This window comes from Pleuronectes platessa, chromosome 9, assembly GCF_947347685.1.
Source record: "Pleuronectes platessa chromosome 9, fPlePla1.1, whole genome shotgun sequence".
NCBI classification, from domain to species: domain Eukaryota; kingdom Metazoa; phylum Chordata; class Actinopteri; order Pleuronectiformes; family Pleuronectidae; genus Pleuronectes; species Pleuronectes platessa.
The window spans coordinates 24170416-24190739 of NC_070634.1; the positions used below are offsets into that span (position 1 = coordinate 24170416).

The window sequence follows — 20324 nt, forward strand, 5'->3', positions numbered from 1 at the left end:
CCAGTAAAGAGAGATCATACCACACAGTAGGCTTAACACAGCCTCTCACACAGGCTCCTATGTGTGCACATGTAGATTTTGTAAATTCCTCCCAACAGTTTACAACCTGTGTTTAACTGGTTAGCTCTGGTTTTGTTGAAGTTTTTCTTATTGTGTCTTTGCAGAAATGTTTAATACAGCAAACTGGTTCTTAGTCACTGGTCCTACCTGCTTTGCACCACGCCCACACCTGTAGCTGTTACACTAACAAGTCTTTGTTGTGTGTGTGTGTGTGTGTGTGCGTGCGTGTGTGTGCATGTGCGTGTATGCGTTTGTGTTTTTCTGCCGAACATGACACTGAGTTCCTGTTTTGAAAACAACCTTGACCTTTAACCGAGCGGCTCCTGGTATCAAAGTCATATTTTGCAAGAGCTCTTTCTTTATTTTAAAATAATGTTTTCTCATTATTGATCATCGTAACTGTTTGTGTTGAAGAGAATTGAGTGAACCCACAGGAATTATAGCACGTGATATATTTGAATATTCTCTACGTCCATGGAAGTGTTTTTGTAGAATATAATTTCCATCTTTGATACCTTTTCTATTTCTGTGTTGTATTGTTAAATTCTCTGTGTATTCTTCACTTATTTCTTCTTCACTCATCATCCCCAGGCTGTATTGTTCCCTGTCCTTGTTCATTTCCTCCTTCCTTCTTTATCTCTTGAATGACCAACACACATTTCTGAGAACACAACCATGTGTATGATCGAGTGTAAAATTACCTGTCACTTCTGTTTATATGGAAGAGGATGGGGAACCTCTGTTTCTCAGTTTGATTAATGATAAGAAAAGGTAAACAACAGCAGAATGAACTGTTCCTCTTTTGAAGTGAGGAGCCTGGGTCACTATTCTGCTGTGGAAGTATCCTTGTGCTGCCACTAGAGGCCTCTAGTGTATCAGCTGTGTTTGACATGGTTTTTCTGTCATCTCAGAAAAAGATTGAAATCTGAGTTACAGAATAATTTCAAAGAATGTGATTTGTATATATCTGACTATAACGCAGTTATTATGTAGTTATAACTTAATTTATGAATCTACTGAACCCATCAGTCACTCACCTGTGGTTCTTATGTCTTTTTCTCTACTTCCAGATATCCAGGAGTACTATGAGTTGACCATCCTTGTAGACAGCCAGTGTTCTGTGGAGCAGACGGATGGTCCAGGCCTCCCTGCCTCCTCTAACCTGACAGCACAACTCCCTGATCAGACACAGGCCTCCCCTGCTCCCCTTAGCCCCCCGGCTTCTAGTGGACCAACCCAGCCTTCACCATTAACCCCCAAACCTAGGTCAATCAAGCATCAACCTGCCCCTCCTGTCCCTGGAACACCGAGACATCCCCCAACATCCCCCGGTACACCTCAGTCACAGCCATCCAAAGTCAAATACCGTGCTCCTCTTCCTCCTGTCCAGTCTGGATCGTCTACATCCTCAGCAGCAGAGGCTTCTCAACCCTCTTCTCCCACTGCTGCTGGAGTGAACGGAGTAGAAACCCCCACTGGCTCCATAAAAACACCTCCTGCAGTAACACTGAATGGAACAAAGCGACTTCTCACTCCCACCAACTCTGGTGCCTCTTCGGAAACCTCCACCATCTCTGAGAATACGCAAAACCTTCCTGCCTCTCCTGACCTAAAGCTGTTGACGGTCTCAGCCCTCATCTCCAGCACCATCCAGGGCCTTGTGTCTCCAACCACTCCGGACAAACTCAGCCCCACTGGCACCACTCCCAGCACCAGTCCAGGTCTGAACAGAGTCACAGACACTGCAGTCACCTCTACAGCTCTCACGAACAGAAAGGACCCGGGATTCGGCAAAGTCACTCCCACCACAAGTCCAACCAGACCCAACCTGGGGAAATTTGCCTTCAGCTACCTCAGCCCCACAGCTCCTCCTGGGCCTTTGACTAAAAGACCTGATCTGAGGTATGTTGGTGTAACCTTTTGCAACATGAGCATACATTTCAGTTGTTTAAGAGAAGTTTGGTCCAGTTTAACACATCTGTTGTTTAGAGTTCACCTTGAGACCCTCTCTGCTCTCTGTTCTCTGCCACACCAGCCCAGGGTCGGTACAAATCAGCTCCCCAAGCCCCAGTCATGGTCCAGCCAGCCCCAGGCCAAGCCCGCTGACAAGCCCTCTGACCCCCATCAAGGTAGGAAATCTCTGGTTGTTTACACCTCCATGAAATGTGCCAACAGTCAATGACAGAGTGAAGTACAGATTGCTTCAGTTGTACGCACAACAAAAACTTTTTCTGTCCTGATTGCTGATCTTTGTGCCGAGGAGAACTTGTTTGTGGACGATTTCTTGGTAATTTTCATGCTCTGGACAACTTCATCAGATTTTTCCTATTCAGATTTATTATACTGGCAGCTGTCAGGTAGTATATACATTAATGGTGAAACCCTGTGGTGCTGCAGTATCCGCATGACAATGTGATATATACATATATGATTGCGTATGAATGAGGGACATTTTTGTCCGAGCTATAGGGCTGAATACATCTTTTCTATCTTCCTAACCATGCTGACTAGGATAATGTCATTTTGTTTAAGCTCCAGAAGTTTTTCTTTCACTGTCTTGCATCACAGACATTGAAAGCACAACACACCAATACAGAAGAATCGTTATCATCTTTTAACATTTTCATTGGTGGAAAATTCAGATGGAAATAATAGTTTGTTGTCTGGGAAAGATGTTTATTTTGCTCCCAACAACTTGTCTCCATTCGAACCAGTTTATCATCAAGGTGGCTACTGAGAGCACAATCAGATGGAAAAATAATTTATGAAACACTGGCTTACATTGGATTACATCATGTGAAAAAGGGAATAATTTTATTGTTTTGTAGATTCGGCAGTAAGAGCTCATGAAACTGGATCCGTCCTTGATATCAACTAGCATCACTTTTTTTTTTATCTTGATATAATGTTTTGCCATATCCTAAATGGTTTTTATGGTCTCTTTGTATTACTCTTAGTGAAAGTTGTGTTTGAATTGAGCAAGTACTTTGTCACAGCAGACTGAAACTTGTTTGCATTAATAATCCAGTTGACTATCGCTGTCATTTGCACTATATTGCTATAGTATCACTGATTCACGTATGTATGTGTGGATGTAGCTCGTCAGTCATTGTCAGTGACAGACAGTCAATAATAAACCAAGCAATAAACTAAGCAAAGAAGAAGACAAGATGTCACCAGGCAGAGTTTTCTGCTCTGTGACATCTTGTCTTCTTCTTTGCTTGGTTTATTGGCGGATGGCCACCAACGTCAAGGTGTATTAACGCCATCTACTGTATCTTTTATTACCCTATGTGATAAATGCAATTTAATTAGTTGAGCACTTCCTGTCCCTCCACGTCCCTGTAGGCTCCTGTGATATCTGCCTATGTTCCTTTTATCTTTGATCAGGGGGCTTTCCCTTAAATGTGCCTTTCATATTTTCAGAACGTATCCTTTACATACCCACACATTACACCACCCATTGCATTTGTGTTAAATCAACAGAGCTACAGGAAACAACAAAGTCAATGAGTTTCATCAACTCCCAACTACTACAGCTACTGTTACAATGGACCTGTTAGATTCTGTCGGCTCTCTGGTCATTTCCTTCATTGAAAGGATTACAGGGGAGCAGTGGCTGCTAATAAGAATTGGAGCGCCGGATGATGCCACGAAAACTCTGATAGCGGAGATGCTACTGGAGATCATAACAAGCATTCCACGTGCTGTGTCCATGGATCCTAATCCCGAAAATGTGGTCATGACAGAGGAGCGTATTCAGTCCACTGTGGGCAGCCTCCTCACCAACAGTTTTGCAAAGTTCGTCAGTAAGGAGAAGCTTCTCCGGTGCAACAGTTTGGACCTGTTAAGGGACTTGATCGTTAAAGAGATGGTGACGACTCTCAAATTTCCCCTTCTCTCTGACGTGAGGTGTGGACAGCCTGCTATATATGTCACACCCCCCTTCCGACTCAAAACAATGATTGACCATACCTGCAAAACATTATCTACATTCAATTTCATCAAGGAAAGACAACCACCGTCAAGTCAGAAACAAAGCGAGGCTACTGACGGACATACCAGCGAACCCCAGATCCTCGTACCTGTTGAACCAGAAACTGCTGAAGAGGTGTTGTCATTGGAGCAGAAATTTGCCTCATTAATTTCTGAAATAGCTAGCAAGCAGGATGATAACAACACAGCCCCACTTCTGAACAATTTGTCAGGCTCAGAGAAATTTTTGCTGAAAAAAGAATCTTCTCAGGAGATAAAAGAATCTGCTTTAGAAATTGCTCAGATATTTGCTGAAAGGTTTCGTTGTTTGCACGACTCACAAGATAAGAGCAACGCAAGTTTGGAAATAGCTCTCTTAAAGATACAGGTTATTCTCGCTAAGCAGTTTATCAGAGCATTAATATTTCACATTGTGGCCGAGCTGAGGACCACATTCAAGACGGACTCGGAAGTCACGGGACACGAGTCAACGCTGTCTCTCAACGACAGCGTTAACCACCTGCTTCTCTTTTTGACTGGTGAAGAACCAGCACCTTTAGATTATGCTAATGTGATTTGGAATCTGAAGCACAATGTTTGTGGTAAACATCCGGGTTTCCAACTGCATCTATTTCATATCCTCGAACAAAACAGCAGTAGTGACTCAAATCAGGAGAAGTATGTTTACACATGCAAGAAACTGCAGTGTTGCCTCGGACTGATGAGTTGGTGGCTTGACAATCAGGCTAGGATACAAGGTGCCAAGGTGAGACAGGCTGTGATGGGCATACTGCTGGGGGAAAAACCACAGGTCCCGGTTGCCACTGTAGTCGAGGAGACACCTGTGCAGAGTGCAGATGATAACGTGGTTGTGTGGTATTCCAAGCATGCCAAGGATGTAGAAAAGAAAAGAAAAGCATATCTTATAATACTAGTGGGGAAGATCATCAGGAAGATATACAAGAAAGGAAATGGCTCCATGACTGAAAACACGGAACCCATCGTTAACCGGCTCTTTGAAAAAACATGGGCTGAGGTCAAAGACGCCAATTTTGATTTGAGGCAATTTGATGGAAATCTTTACTCGGACATTTTTGAGGACCTGCGTGAGAAGTGGGGCTCTTCAAGAATACTTCTGTTTTACCTCAAAAGCCCTCAAACTGAATTTGAAAACCTATTTGTCTCCCTTATTAGAGATCACCTGGCACAACCCAAAAGTTCCACATCCAGGTTCCTTACATCTGTTCGCAGTAGACTCGGTCACATTCAGGAATTTTTTTTTCACTTAGGAGGTCGGTCATCGGTAACAAAATGACCTTGTGACATCATCACATCCCTTTTACCATGGACTTGACTTACCCTCATACACTTTCAGCCTTCACATCCCAACTCTACTTACCGCCAACATTGCTGCAACAGCCTGATCATGTAGATACGTGCACAACATCAGGAGAATACGTCTGTTAGGACTCTGGACTTTCACTCTTGGATAAATACGTTTTATTGGACTGTTCTGATTATGGACTATTTGGTCATTTGACTTTTAGCTGTGTTTCCTTGTTTTCATATTTGTGTTCCATTCTGTGTTTCATGCTTTATTTTGAAATTCTGATCTCCCTCGTGTTTCTGTTCTTTTTACTTCCTGCCTTGATGTGTTTCACCTGTTTGTCCTGTAGCGCCTGTCTCTAGCTTGTCATCAGTTCAGTTTGTATTTAAGTCAAGCCCCACTGGTTACCAGTTACCAGTGGCTGCCCAACTGCTTAAAGACACTATGTGTACCATGCTGTGAACGGATCGGGCCCAGTCTACATACAGGACTTGGTTAACTTTACATCCCAGTCCTTGCTCCCAAATTAGTGGAACGAGCTCCCCATTGACATCAGGACAGCATGAAGTGTCTACACATCCAGCGCCACAGGGTTAACAAACCCATCTCTTCTGACTACAACTTGCTTATGAAAATGATGTCTAATAACCATCATCAACTCTAATGTTGAAAAAAAATAAAAAAGGATTTCAGTGCCACTGGCCACTCTGCTTTGAAGTTTACATTTTCAGGTTTAAAAACGTTTATTTAAGGACTCTGTTGTGAATTTATAAAGGGTACATTTTTATCAGAGTTTTATTTATTAAAACATAAATTATAACATACAAACTGGAACATGTTGATGGCGTAAAATTACTGTACAATGCAACATGTGTGTGTGTCTTTTCAAGAGATCAAATCTATCTCTAATTTTAGAGTGCATTTTTTTTGCTGGTTTGCATCTTAACAAAAAGGCCCAGTATCCCGAGCGAGTGTAATCCCATCTCCGTGGAGCTTCAGGGGGCATATGGAGCTCTAACTTCCCCAATACCCACAGTCCAATTTGAAAGTAGAGCATCCATCGCTACCTCGTGGTTACTGTTCACTCAGTCTAACCCCCACTCCTGCCAAAAACTGACTGACCTGATAAAGCAGCAGAGTGGAGTGTGCGTAGCATGCACTTGCGTGTGCTTATACACATCTGTGTGTGTGTGTGTTTTCCTGTGCATCCGTGTGTATAGACTCTCTGCGCCTGCCTCTTCATGTCTGCATGTCAGTTTTTTAGGGTTTTGTGCCGAGTGTGTTCTGCGAGGTTACATATTCCCGAGCCATGCACTCTTTGAGGTCAAAATGTGGCGTCCAGCTGCCATAGAACGAAGACAGCATCTGGATAACAAGAGGGTGGGTGGAGGTGCAGCGGGCCAGCTGCCATGTTTCCGAGTCGGCCTGTGATTCAAAGGAGAAGTCCTCTCTGGCTGCTCCGGTGAGAGGACAGGTGGAGAGGACGGCGAGGAAGGGAGGAGGGAGAAGCTGAGCGATGAGAGGAAGGAGGAGACAAACATACACAGCCGACAGGGGGATGGTGCCAACAGCAACAAGCGACTGAGTGGCGAAAGAGGAAAGTTGCAGCTGGATGATGTTTGGGTGAAAGTTTGCCGGTCGGACTGGTGAGGATGGACTGCATCTGTATCCTCACTACCAAGGTGAGAAGCAGGAAGAGGGTCGATAGACCAGAGCAGAGGAAAAAACAGATTTAAAAAAAAAACTGTCATGCTTTTAGAGTGGAGTGTCCATCCTAGTGACATGTATTTGGTTATTATAATCCTTCTTCTAATTTGTATGTTGAAATCTGGTGTGACTGGCATGCTGGACTTTGAATGAGACGAGCACGATCTTTTCTAATATATATTTTTTAAAGACCTGCAGTCCTTTGGGATATCCCTGACACATTTCAACAAATTGTTTTACAGAAAACGACTCGCCTAGTAAATGATGAACTTCAGTTTTACATTTCATAAAAACGGATTCTGATTTTGCAAATAACTAACTGTAATTTGTTATTTAGTGGAGTATAAGGCATTATCTTGCAGGAACAGGCTGTGCTCTAATCAAGCAAATCTAATGGGAATGCCAATCTGTTGCTCAGCTTTCGGTCGAACAGCACGTGACACCCAGAGAGACAGGAAAAGTGGGTTGAGAGGACACACACTTCAAAAGACGAGCTGTGTGACTGACTGGTTGGCTGCGTAGGAAACGGACCGATGCACTGGTCGACTGACTGGTCTCAAGGCAGGAGAGAGTACTTGTTCAAAAGTAGGCCGGCAAAGATGAACACATGCATTGTGGATATATATTTGTGAATGCTCAGAAAAGCATGGACCATTTCAAAGCAGCGTGAACACAGTGAGCTGGGGTGAACTTGCAGGGGATGATCAGGTATAGAGATGGATGGATGGATGAGGTGTTGAGAGAGAACTGCAAGGTTGGTCAGGAAAGAACCAATGAAATGTTGGTGTGGATCTGAGTAAATGTGCAAATCCACGGTTTCACGTTTTGTGCAGCAGGTCCCACATTATTCATTTAGTCTATGGCTTATAGGCGGGGGGGGGGGGGGGATGGACCTGCACATGAATGTCGCTCTAATGCACAACAAATTCTGAGTGACAGGTACAAAAACTAAAGGGCGAAAGTCTAGTTCTGACATATGTACTGTCTGCATGGACGGTAACAGCTTTATGGAGAGCAAGCATGTGGCAAACAGCGCTGCACACAGATTTAAAATGCAAGAGCACAACACAGATGGTTATTATGATAAATTCTGTTCATAATGAAACTGTGGAGTTACAAATTAGATTGTGACGGCCTGGTACAGTGTAAATCCTTCATGGGAAACATTGCTCTGACATTGTGAGACAGGACATTATTAGCTATGGCAGAGAGAGGCTCCCTCCAGTCGTCCTTCTAGTTGATCCTGTGCTTCCTGATCCTTTCAAGCAGGAAGCACAGACCAGGCCAAATGCATTGCAACATTCAGACTCATTAAATCATAACACAAGTTACGAGAACTACAATATTGGGAAGCTAATAAGTTTTGATGTTTAACTTTGTAATGTCCGAACTAAATTAAATTTCTAATCATGTCACCCGAATGCAGGATCTCTGTGCATCTCATGTAACGGGGCATATCTCTCTAATTAACTCATTCAAGTAATGTTTAACGACTTTGCACCACCCAATAGTATCTTGCGGAGATTGTTGTCAAACATACAGTTCGTGGATTTTACTCTCTATCAGAACTCGCCTCTCTATCTGGCCCAATCCTCTTTTCTTCTCGGATATATCCAGTCTTAATTCCTACCTGCAGTGTGAGATTGTGATTCCGTCTTATACCGAGTGTCGCTGGCTTCCCGTGCTCCAAGAGAGCAGGAGTCTCTCCTAAGAGGCTTACCTTAGGCTGCTAATAGACTTTACAGAGGTGGGGCTATTTTAGTGTGGACAAAGAGGAGTAAAGAGAGGAAATAATGAGGGAGACACACACTCTGCGGCAGAGGGGACAGAGACAGAGCAAGTCTGCGAGTTCTTAGCATTTTCTGGCTTTGATGGGATATTGCAATTTGCCAGGAAAACTCCACGCTGCATCATTCCACTGATCCATCCATCTGTGGAACTATCCATCTGGCATTGTGATGTAACTGTGAGGAGGGGTCACAGCTAACAAATTAATCAAGAGAGAAGGCATGAGAGGGAGGAAGAGGGAGAGCACCTCGAGGACTATCGAGCCCTTTGCAATGCACCTGCACAGCGATGTGGGAACGTCCGCAGCAGGTTGGCTCACTCCGGTGGGCTCTCAGTGAAAGGTTCAACATCCTCTCAGCTCTGTAGAGAAGTCCCTAGGTGTACGGATAGCCCTGCATGTACTGGGCTGACACCTACTGGGCCAGAACAAGGGCTACCACAAGATGGACCGTCACAACTCTGCATCCTCAGTCAATGTAACGTACCTCCTCTTTTTTTAATTACAGAGTATCCCACCCACCTCATGTTTTGGCGCTGTGGAGTCTTGTAGTTAGTGCAGCAGGTAGCGATTTCCCGATACCAAAATGCAATAGTCGATACCGAACCATGACCTTTCCATGATTCTCAATACCCAATTTAATACCACGGCCCAAAACAAAACAATAAATCCCATTTGTTTTACTTTGAAAGGGATTTTCCTGCTCTGCTCCTCTCCAATCACCCACACAGGGAACTGATCTCCACAATAACCCACTGAACCCACATCCATGTTCCTCTCTCCCGATCGCAGGAGCGTGTGTAGTGTGTGTGTTTGTCGGCTCGTCTCTGTCGCTCGGTTTGAATACATGTTAACAAACTTCAGAGTGAACCACACAAATACAAAGAAGACCTTAACCCTGCACAGGTCCCAGGAACCCCGTCCACAAGGACACCGGACATGCAATGTGCGACTGCCCTGATGCCGAAGCAGCGGCAGTAACCGTCCTGGTGTTGGTATTGTTCGGTACCTCCAGTATTGTAAAAAAGAAGAGTACAGTAATGTTTTTAGAATTTTGGAATCACTTCTTGTAAAGCAAGTATCAAGGTCACCTGAGGTCAAATCGACTTCAGGAACAAACGACCAACGAGCAAGTTCATTACCGATGTATTAAACTTTATACGAGTGGCCTGTTATTTGCGGTTGGTCTCTTCCTTCAGCGGCACCTCAGAAAACCCACAGTCCCTGGTCCTCACATAGTTCCACAGAAGACTATCAGAGGAATCACAGTTGCAGGCTGCGGCTTAAGAGGAGCTGAGTAATTAGACAAAGTGGTCCGGGGCAGAGGTTTTGACATCAATGATAGTTGCCTGCTCACGCGGCGGGTGGATACAGGACTGGTCTTTATCACTTTCTTTTACATTGTAATATACATTTTTTCATGTATCTTTATAAAAAAATCTGACACATTTGGGGAACTGGTATCGATGAGTGTGAGTGGGAATAAAACCATTAATAATTGAAACAGAACACAGTTTAATGCTGATTACTGGATCTGTTGCTTCGCCCAAATCTTTCCAACGTGAATCCACTTCCCTGGAAAAAAATCCAAATCAGGAAGCGCTACCCCACATGGGTCCGAGCCAGCTCACATTTAGCTACCAAGGCTCCAGACGTAAGCTTCGATCAGCCCGACCTGGCAGGTCCCACAGGTCAGCTCTGTAGATTCAAGGACTGAACAGTGGTGAAGTAAATCACAGAGCTGTATAAAGGATGCAAGCAGGGAGCCAACACTCCGCTGGAGCCAAGAGCTTTATGAAGAAGAACAACAGTTTGTCAGTGAAGGTTGTTTCTGAGAACATAGAGGGGACCGGGTCTTTGTCTACAGTTATTATGAGTACATGTATTCTCTTTATCAACATTTGTTTTTCTAATAGTCTGCTAGGACGCTCAGGTTACTCCGGCAAGCAGGCTACTATTAAAATGGTCATTGTTCAGCCCATGTCATGCCTGAGTTCAGCAAGAGCAGCTAATCTCATTAAGGAGAATACTAATCTCCTTGGAGCTACACACACACACACACACACACACACACACACACACACACACACACACACACACACACACTCAAATGAGGCAATCGTCTGAGTTTTTTTCCCAGTTCAGTTTAGTCCTATCATTGATTTTTCCAATCGGGGGAAATAAAACAGCTTAAAGAGTTATTTGAGCTCCGTGACCCCCTGACCCTTGACTGTGTCGGCAAAGTTCAGAGTGAAGCTCGGGGTCCATTTGTTGATTGAGAATCAGAGAGATTGAAAATATATCCCTCTGCCCCTCTGTACTGGTCTGTAGAGCTCCCACCAGTGTTCTACATGCAACAGTTGTGGTATAAGGGATGATTTGTTGTGACTGACGGTGGTGGAGCAGTTTGCTTGAAGCTCTTTCAAGTGGTTGCCGACAGTTAGTCAATAAATCATCAACTAAATATATGAGGTCAGTGATTAATAATTAACGTTTATAGCCCAAGTTTGTTATTTATATCTTCAAAGCCTTTATTTTCAGATCCACAGAATATGTTGGATTGTTGTCATGATATACATGGTATCAATTTGCATATTTACCTCCTCTAGGGGGTTTCAATTGTTTTATGGTTTGATTGTAATCAAGATAATGCAAAAACTACCAGATCGATTATCACACAACTTAGTGGAAGGATACGATTTGGCTCCGAGAAGAACCCATTTAATTTTGGCGCAGATCACTTTGTCACTTTCTTTAAAGTTTTGAAAGTTTTCTGGCATTTTCACTGAATTCCTAGGAAAAAATTCACAAATGTGTGACACTTGGTGCAGCTTGATTGAATTTAGGGGGTCTCCACTTTATGTGCTTTACTTAGTGCTATTCAGTTTTTCATTAATTAATCAAGATATACATGTTTCTATCCAACATGAATGAAATCCTTACAATTCATATATTTAAAGCCTATTTAAATCCTGTGTCTATATCCAGATCCAGAGAATGTGTTGGATTAATTCCATGATATGAGGTTTTCTGTATGTTACTGTAGTAAAGTCCTTAAGACCTTATAGTTTCCTCTGTGTCAACAAAAATCAGTAAAATAAATAAAACATGAGTTTATCATTTATGAAACATGTTCAAGATGAGATTATTAGCTGGAGAACACTGTTCAGAAGGTGCTGTGTCTGTGTTTCACCACATAGGGGCACTGTCTGTATGAGAACCAACATGTTGGCTGCTCAAATGATGATTCTGCAGAGACTTGTTATCTCCAGTTGTTGTATCTCATGAAATGTTTCTCGGACTTAATTATTAAAACAGTATTTTTAATAATAGTTATGAATTATATAGGATTTCTGCTGTGGCCTGTAGCTGTGAGGTTTCATCCTTGTTCTACAGCGAGTAGGAGATCTGTTCAGAGGGAGATTCACTCGTGTGGAAGCTGAACACACAGCTGGTTAAACGCTGATCACGTGACTCACGTTTGAAATGTTGATGTATGGAGTATTTCCTGATTGGCTGGTGTGTAGAGAGGAGAATCCACCGTGATTGGCTTGGAGGGGAGTGTGTGAGGTTATCACACACACACACACACACACGACATAGTTATTTCTGTGCCGGCTGACCTACTAATGTTAACATGTAGTGCATGCCTGCTAGGCTCATGAGGTTGCATCCTCTCTCTCGCTCCACATTTATTCCTCCTTCGTTCCTTTCTTTCTTTTCCTTCACATCTGTCTTTCTAATTTTATCTTGTTTCCCTTCATTGCTTCTATTTTACTATACTTTAGTAAATGGGCGTGTTGTTGACAACGTGGCAGTGGATGCTATGTTTGCACATTCTGTTTTATGAGCCAGAACCCCTGCGAGTGTGTGTGTGTGTGTGTGTGTGTGTGTGTGTGTGTGTGTGTGTGTGTGTGTGTGTGTGTGTGTGTAGAAGTGCAATCACACAACAGCAGGATCTCCATCTGTTCCTTGCCAAACACAAGGGGACACGCTGTATAGCTGGTCTCAGGACAGCTAACCTCACACGAGCCAAGACTATTTGAAGAATGGCACCTGACCCAAAGCTCACTTCCATAAAACCAACGTCTTATCCTGTCCTGATTTTATTATTTTAAGGAGCATTCTTGATATGCACCTCAGTACATTTCAGATCTTTGGTCATGTGCTCGGTCGTAACCTGAGGTCCAGATCCAAGGTCGTTCCACGGTCCCAGCTGAGGACCAGAGATGGCCGGGCTTTTTCTGTTTCTGTCTGGAACAACCTCCCTGAGGAGGATCAGTCTGGCAAAACTGTTCTCCTCTTTTAAATCTCTCTTTAACTGGGGATCTTTATTTGATTTTAATCTAATTCTGGATTTACCAACTCATTTATCATTTTATAATGTTTTACGTTGGGTTTCTGATGTATTTGTTCTCTAATGCTGTGTAATCTTCAAATAGCTTTTAATAGTTTCCCTGTTGTTTGCCTTACATTTTTAAGTTTTAATTTGGAAAGCACCTTGTATAACTGTGTTTTGAAAGATGCTATATCAATAATGTTTTTTATTATAATATACACGGTATTACTCTTTAAGTTTGAAGAGTTGTATTTCAAAATATCACCACAGCAAGAAATATAACTAAACATCTTGAGGGACTGAGATGTATAAAAAAACACATCACTCCCTCCATCTTTTTTCTCCTGCATGTAAACAGACATTGTTAATTACTCTGAATCATTCAAAGTTTCTTAATATGGTCCATCAATTATTCCACATTGCATGAGTTAATCCGATAAAAAATTGTTTATATAATAACTGTATTATTTTTAAGATGGAGTCCCTGCTGTGCTCAGAATAACCTTTCATGAGTTTACATTATTTATCTGACTTGTCCACCTGCATCAACTTCAGGACCCAACTCCTCCAGGCTCATATCTCTGCCTTCTATTAGACCTTCTATAAATAACTTCTAATCTCCAGCTTCACATGTTACTTGAGGCAGAGTCTTCAGTTGTGGATTCATAACTCAATGAGTAAACGTATTGCTTTAGACTCATTTAGTATCAGCCTTTCTCCTATGCCGATGTCGGTGTGCATGGCTTCCCTCGGTCTCACATATTGTCCCGCTCTCTCCGTCTTCCCTCTCATGCTGAGTTGTTTATTTTTCCAGTCGAGGTGAGAAGACTCAGACAACCGCAGAGAGAGAGAGAGAGAGAGAGTGCTGTGTGTGTCACGGTCCAGATGGTCCAGCTGTCACCGTCAGGAGCCCTGGATGGAGAGTGTGCTGTGACTCGTTTCACTTGCTCTGCCCTTCATCTCCTCTGAAGCCGCTGGAGTCCATTGAACCTATCAATAGCCGTGGGAGCATGTTTCAAGTGGAGGTTCAATGGGGATGAAGAAGCACTCGTGTGCTGTTAGCATTAGTTTCTTCCTCTTCTCGAGGCTGGTTAAGGTTAATCTCTATCTGCATAAGTACTTGGGCTTTAGTTGTCTGTGCTGTGGGCGCTACTGTTATGAATTTAGATGCCTCGCTTTGAATTTTGGTGATTTTTCTTTCACATTTCATATAAAACAATAGATTTTATGAGGAGATAGGTGTATTTCTTACACAAACAAATATTTGTTATTATTACCGCAGCGTTAGAGATAGTGTGAAGAGTTCAGGTATCCGCAGAGAGCTCAGAGTTGAGAATCCTTCGTGTTCGAAAGGAGTCTGTTGAGGTGGCTGGGACATCTTGTTACGATGACTCCTGCAGGCGCCTTCCACTGGGAGGTTACTGGGTGTGTTCAACTCGAGACCCAGAATCCACTGGAGGGACGTCTGGAACATGTTGTTTCGTCTGCTGCCGCTGTGACCTGACCTTGATAGAATCTACTATAACACAAATAAAATGTATTTACCTTCACCACCAAAATACAGCAACCAGTGGTGTGTGCTTTATCAGTGTTTTTTACACCATTCAGTTTAGACACCTTCATTAATGTTGGACATCTTCCTCGGGTCTTTTAATTAGAAGGTGTCATGCGCATAATGCAATTTGCCATATTACACAAATATCTACATAGACAGTGTCCTGCCAGTAACCTACACCCGAGGCCGGGCTTAGATTGGCTGGAAAAACACAAAACCTCATTCATTTTAATTAGGTCACTCCTTAGACGCAGATAGGGGGGGGGGGGGGGGGGGGGGCTGCCAAAACAGAGGGCTCCAAAAATATGCAGGGTTGTCCAAAGAAAATTAAAGTACTGCAAAATAAGATGACATCACCTGGAGAGGCCAATCAAATTCATGCAGGCAAACTAGTGTATGATTTGTAACCTAAAGGCTGTAGGTGTGCCGTTAAGCTCGCCATAGAATAATTAGTGTGTGTGTGTGTGTGTGTTTGTGTGTGTCTATGTGTGCGTGTGTTTGGGAGATCATGGCTTGTGACTCTGCGTGATGTAATAACATTGTTTCTGCCTCACTCGTTCACTCTCGATGTCTCCCCATGTCTCTCTCTCTCTCTCTCTCTCTTTTTCTCTCTCTCTCTCTCTCTCTCTCTCTCTCTCTCTCTCTCTCTCTCTCTCTCTCCTGTCCTCACTGTCATGTTTGGTCAATTCACTGGTCCATGTAACACTGTACCCTTACCCCTCTACTCCTCACTGTGTGTGTGTGTGTATGTGTGTGTGTGCATGTGTGTGTGGCTGAGCATCACTGCAGCAGGTAGAAGGAGAGAGAGGGAAAAAGGGGGGGGGGGACTAGATAGACAACACATTTTACTTTAGTCCTCCCTCTGGTCCAGTGTCTCTGTTCTACCTCTTTCTGTCTTTCTGTCTCTCATTGATCTTGCTGTTGAGAGGCGGGCCAAGGGAGGCAGTGGAGCGAACCGAGGCAGAGTGAGCAAGACTGGGAAAGAAAAAGAGAGAGAGAGAGAGGGAGAGAGGGAGACACAGATAGAGAGCAAGCCAGAGAGTCACAGAGAGAGGGAAAGAGAAGGGGAGCAATAGAACGACAGAGGCAAATACTCTCACAGATGGAGGGAGAGAGGGGAGAAAGAGGACTGGGACTGCTGCTGCAAAGGAGGACAACATACTGACACACACACACACACACACATGCATGCACACACGCATTGATTCATGCACACACGCCAACAGACTGACCCACACATGCTGACAACAACAACAACACGCTGAACACACACACTCACACACACATGCAGACAGTGACCATGCTGCTCCCTGCGTCCTGACCAGCTATGAGGATTACACTGATGAAGAGGATGATGATGATGATGAAGATGAGAGCCATGAAGAGCGTGAGGGAGAGGACGGCGGCCTCGGCCTGTCACAGCTGAGGACCGTAGCCTGGCGTTGGGGGGTGGGGGGGCGGGGAGCAGAGTGGGGGATTGTGGGACAGGATGGAGCGCGGTTCATGGAACACACATGCATATGCATGTGTGCGTGCATGTGTGTGTGTGTGCAATGTGTGTGTATGTGTGCGAGTGTGATATGTGTGTATGAAGGCTAGGATGCCCCCCCCAGCGCGGGACCAGCTATAGCTAACGTTAGCCACATGTTGTGCCACTGCAAGGTAGCATGTACCAACAACACCATATCTCTGATGTTTGGATGCAAGGTAGGTAGAGAGTTCTGTGTGTGTGTGTATGTGTGTTTGTGTGTGTGTTTGTTTGTGTCCGTCAGTGTGTTTGTGCAAGAGAGAGAAACTGGGGGAGATGCAGCAGAGAGAGAGAGAGAGAGAGAGAGAGAGAGAGAGAGAGCTTGTCAAGGGACTCTGGGTTGAGGTAAACTAAGGTGAGAGTTAGTAGCCGACAGGAGAGCGAGAGAGTTGTGTGTGTGTGTGTGTGTGTGTGTGTGTGCATTTGAGCGTTTGTGTTCTGTCTGGTATCGTAACGCAAACTCTTCACTCACTCACGTCTCTGTCCTCCGTCCTGTTGCTGTTGTATCTGATTTTTCACTCATTTGAATTCGGCACAATTCCAGCAAAACAACGAGCTAATAGACACCGAGGCTAAATCCACACGACTGTAATTTAATTCTTAAAATGCATCACTGTTTCTGTATATTAAAAGCAGCCATCTGCACTACAGAAGAGTTTTTGAGCGCCTAAAACTGAGAACTTTAGAAACACTGCTCATCGTGTTTGGGTTTGAAAACTCCGAGGCTGCATTGTACTCTGGACGTTTGGAAATGATCATGCAGTCACCTCCATCTGCTCCCTGATGATCTATGACTCATTGAATACTGTCAGTAGCAGTCACATCGTCTGTCCAAGAAAAGTAATCACTGCATTTTCTTTTCACCCTTTGTTTGTTGTATTGTCTGTAAATAAGCATATAGACAATCTGCTTCCTGTTTACACATTTCACACACATGCCCAGTGTATGTGAATGGTCATGTGATCTACTTTTTTGGGTGTGTCAGCACGTAGGGGATTATTACTGAGACAGAGATAAAAGGTTTAACGGGATGGAGATTGTTTTTGTTTTAAAACGCTGCTTAAAAAGAAAAAGTAAAAGTGTGGATGTAACCTGACATGCTCAGTTTCGATGAGTTATCAGTGGCTCTCAATGAAAATACAGAAATATTGATTAGAGCCACTTGCTAATAACTTTCTCCAGTAACTTATTTTCTTCGACATGTAGAGAGAGTAGCTGTCGGCTTGATCCCTGGCTTTGCTTGCTGATGATACACAAGTTTAAAAACAACACTTTCTTTGATTTATTTGACTCTTTATAGCTTCGATGAATCTAAACTTAATTCAAACATGAGCAGCTGCAAAAACTCTGCCCGAGTTAAATACAATTTTCAAGTTACTGGTCAAATAAGAGAATGTGCTAATAAGAATATGAATCTGACGAGCCATTCAGTGGCAGTTTTTAAAAGGTGACATCTTTTGAGGACAGGATCGCGATTTGAACTTTACTTTTAAAGTCATGCTAGCTGTATAGCCGAGTGGATGACGACACAGTGGGGCTGTGGATTAGTGTTGTTAAAGAACATCTTGGACTCTTAACTGTCAGTTGGGGATGTTGTGTGAGTGGAGTTTTCACATAGTCCCTAGTGGTTCCTCCACAACTGGGACATCCAGGTGGAACTGGAAGTTCTGCATTGCACATACATCTTTATATGAATACTTTTTGCCAAGAGAGTGTTAAAACATCTCTTTAAATTACACCAACCTAAGTGTATTTATAACCTCCAATGTAAATATGTGTCACTAATCCATAAATTTGATTAAAAACAAGATTCCTCTTCACATTCCTCTTCACTCTCTCACGAACAGTAGCCTCTTGACAGATCTTTGGCTTCTCCGACCCATAATTAAATTAATACCACCGTATCACTAACAAGTGGGCCGGCTCGCTAATTACATAACATCAGGCGGCGCTAAGTGAGCGAGGGCTCCGGAGATCATCGTCTTGCAAAGTACTCTGAAGCTGTGGAAAATCAACACATGAAATATTAAAGTTCCACCCAAAATGCTTCAGGGCTGCAGCTTTTAATGTGGAGGAAGTGTTGGTGCACTGAGCTGCATCTTCAAAACACACAGCTTAACCCAGAATGGCTTTATAAACAGGTCTGTAACTGAATATGAATGGGGAAAAGACCATTTTTTACAGCTTTATCAAAGAGCATTTTATTAATCTTGAGTATAGAAGGCTAGAGACAGAGAGGAGGATGTTCAAGTTACTGTGACAAATTCACGTGCATTGATATAATATAAGAGGCTGCACTCGGACCATTGGACTCTGTGTATCTGTGTGTGTGCTTCCATTGGTTTGCTCTTGTCCGGTTCAGCAGTGAGGCCGCGATAAACTATTAGATCACCACAACATGACAGCCTGTTAGATGTGACAGGCCGAGAGACAACTGTATGAAGAGATGGAGAGCGAGGGACGTGGAGTCAACACAAGTGTGTGACACAGTGAGACCAATGTCCTCTGGAGGTTCTGTAGCAGGAGAGGATAACAAGTTGCTGAGGGGGTTTGAACCAGCTAGTTTGTGGAGGAGGTTCTTTTTAAAGTGATGGTTGAGTTGGTCAGCTGCCATCATAGATTTGTAGATTTCCATTAACCGAGAACTATGGTCAGATCCTGAGATGTCAACATAGAAGTGGATTATTTGTAGGAATATATTTGTTCTTCATGTATTTTTCAAACCTTCCACACAGATTGTACTATTATGAGTTATTTCTTCCCTTCTTCCGAAACTGTTGTGGATGTTTTAACAGGCCGCGAAGGATCAGTTTGACTTTGATGAATGGATCAATGTACTTGTGTGAGAGGAAGCTGGCCACGCGTGCTGCACACAGCTACTCAATGAAGCAATGGACCATAAAACTATGTTTATGTTGTGTAAGTAATTATGAAGCTGTGGTCGAACCGTTTACTGCACCAGCTGCCACTACTTGGTTAATAATGGGAAATCCTATCGTGATATCATAAAGATGAAGTCAGAAAAGGACAACTATCCAAATATCTGATGGCCTGAAGCTGCATAGATTGGAATATGATTCAGGATCATATATTGGGAATGACATAATCATGACATAATAACAAACCTTATTTATATTAACCAAACATTCATCCTCTCACGTCCATATGAAGCACACTGTAAAGTTTTGTTGCAGGACAAAGTGAGACAGATGCACTCATAAGTGCAGGGTGGGAAGAGGGGAGGACAAGAGTGGAGGACATTTTAAATGCATGAGGGTGGATTCATTTTACCTTGGCAGCAATGTGTCCAATTCTGAGGCTGTTAAAGTGCCTGAGAAGAGAAATCAGAAACACCTTAACCGGGTCAACACATTCAAAATAGATGAACGTGTTCCTCCATTTCCGCTCAGGTCGGTGTTTTTATTTAACTTTTTCACCTTTACTCAGACTTTAAACTGACTGAATCCACAGGGGAGTCACTAAAGAAAAACTATTCAAACAGCTTGAATTTATCAGTGTGTTTTCTCCAGCCATCTGCTTTTTAAATATGTTTTCTGCTGCTATTTTTGAACGTTTTACTTTCCAATGTTGATCCAATTTGTTCAGTTTGAAATTTATGTTTTTATCGAAACTGCAAATGCCGTCTCCAATATGTTTGCTCTGTTATAGAGAAATGTGCACTCGATGTGGATGTTCTGTGGAAATCTGAGGTTTGTTGTATGAAGCAGGATTTGGAGTCAGTCAGGTAGATGCTGTACATTGCTGTGGTAATTTACGGTGCACGTCTAATCTGCTCTGAAGCAGTTCATGTTTCGCTGTTTCCAGACATGAACACAACAGGAAAATGTCTGGAGGACTCAGATATGGTTTGTTGCTGCAGAGAACGCAGGAGGCAGCACAGGACAAATTAATCCAGCTGAAGAAATCCTGTTTTTGTTTTTTTTCACAAATCAGCCTTTGAGAGATTAAAACAAGCGAAAACTCATTTTTTTGTCAAGTTATTTTTATATGAGAGGTGTAGATTTTGTGAGGTCTGTGTCTTGGGCC

General features: G+C 43.1%; 1 protein-coding gene across 1 annotated transcript in view; it reads left to right on the forward strand.

The window, feature by feature from the left end:
• LOC128448322 (disks large homolog 1) overlaps window positions 1-20324 on the forward strand; it is a 94929-nt gene that overhangs the window by 2775 nt on the left and 71830 nt on the right. The window contains exons 3-4 of the mRNA XM_053430915.1: window positions 1131-1962; window positions 2096-2189. Coding sequence (XP_053286890.1) covers window positions 1131-1962; window positions 2096-2189 — 926 coding nt within the window. The remainder of the gene's footprint in view (window positions 1-1130; window positions 1963-2095; window positions 2190-20324) is intronic.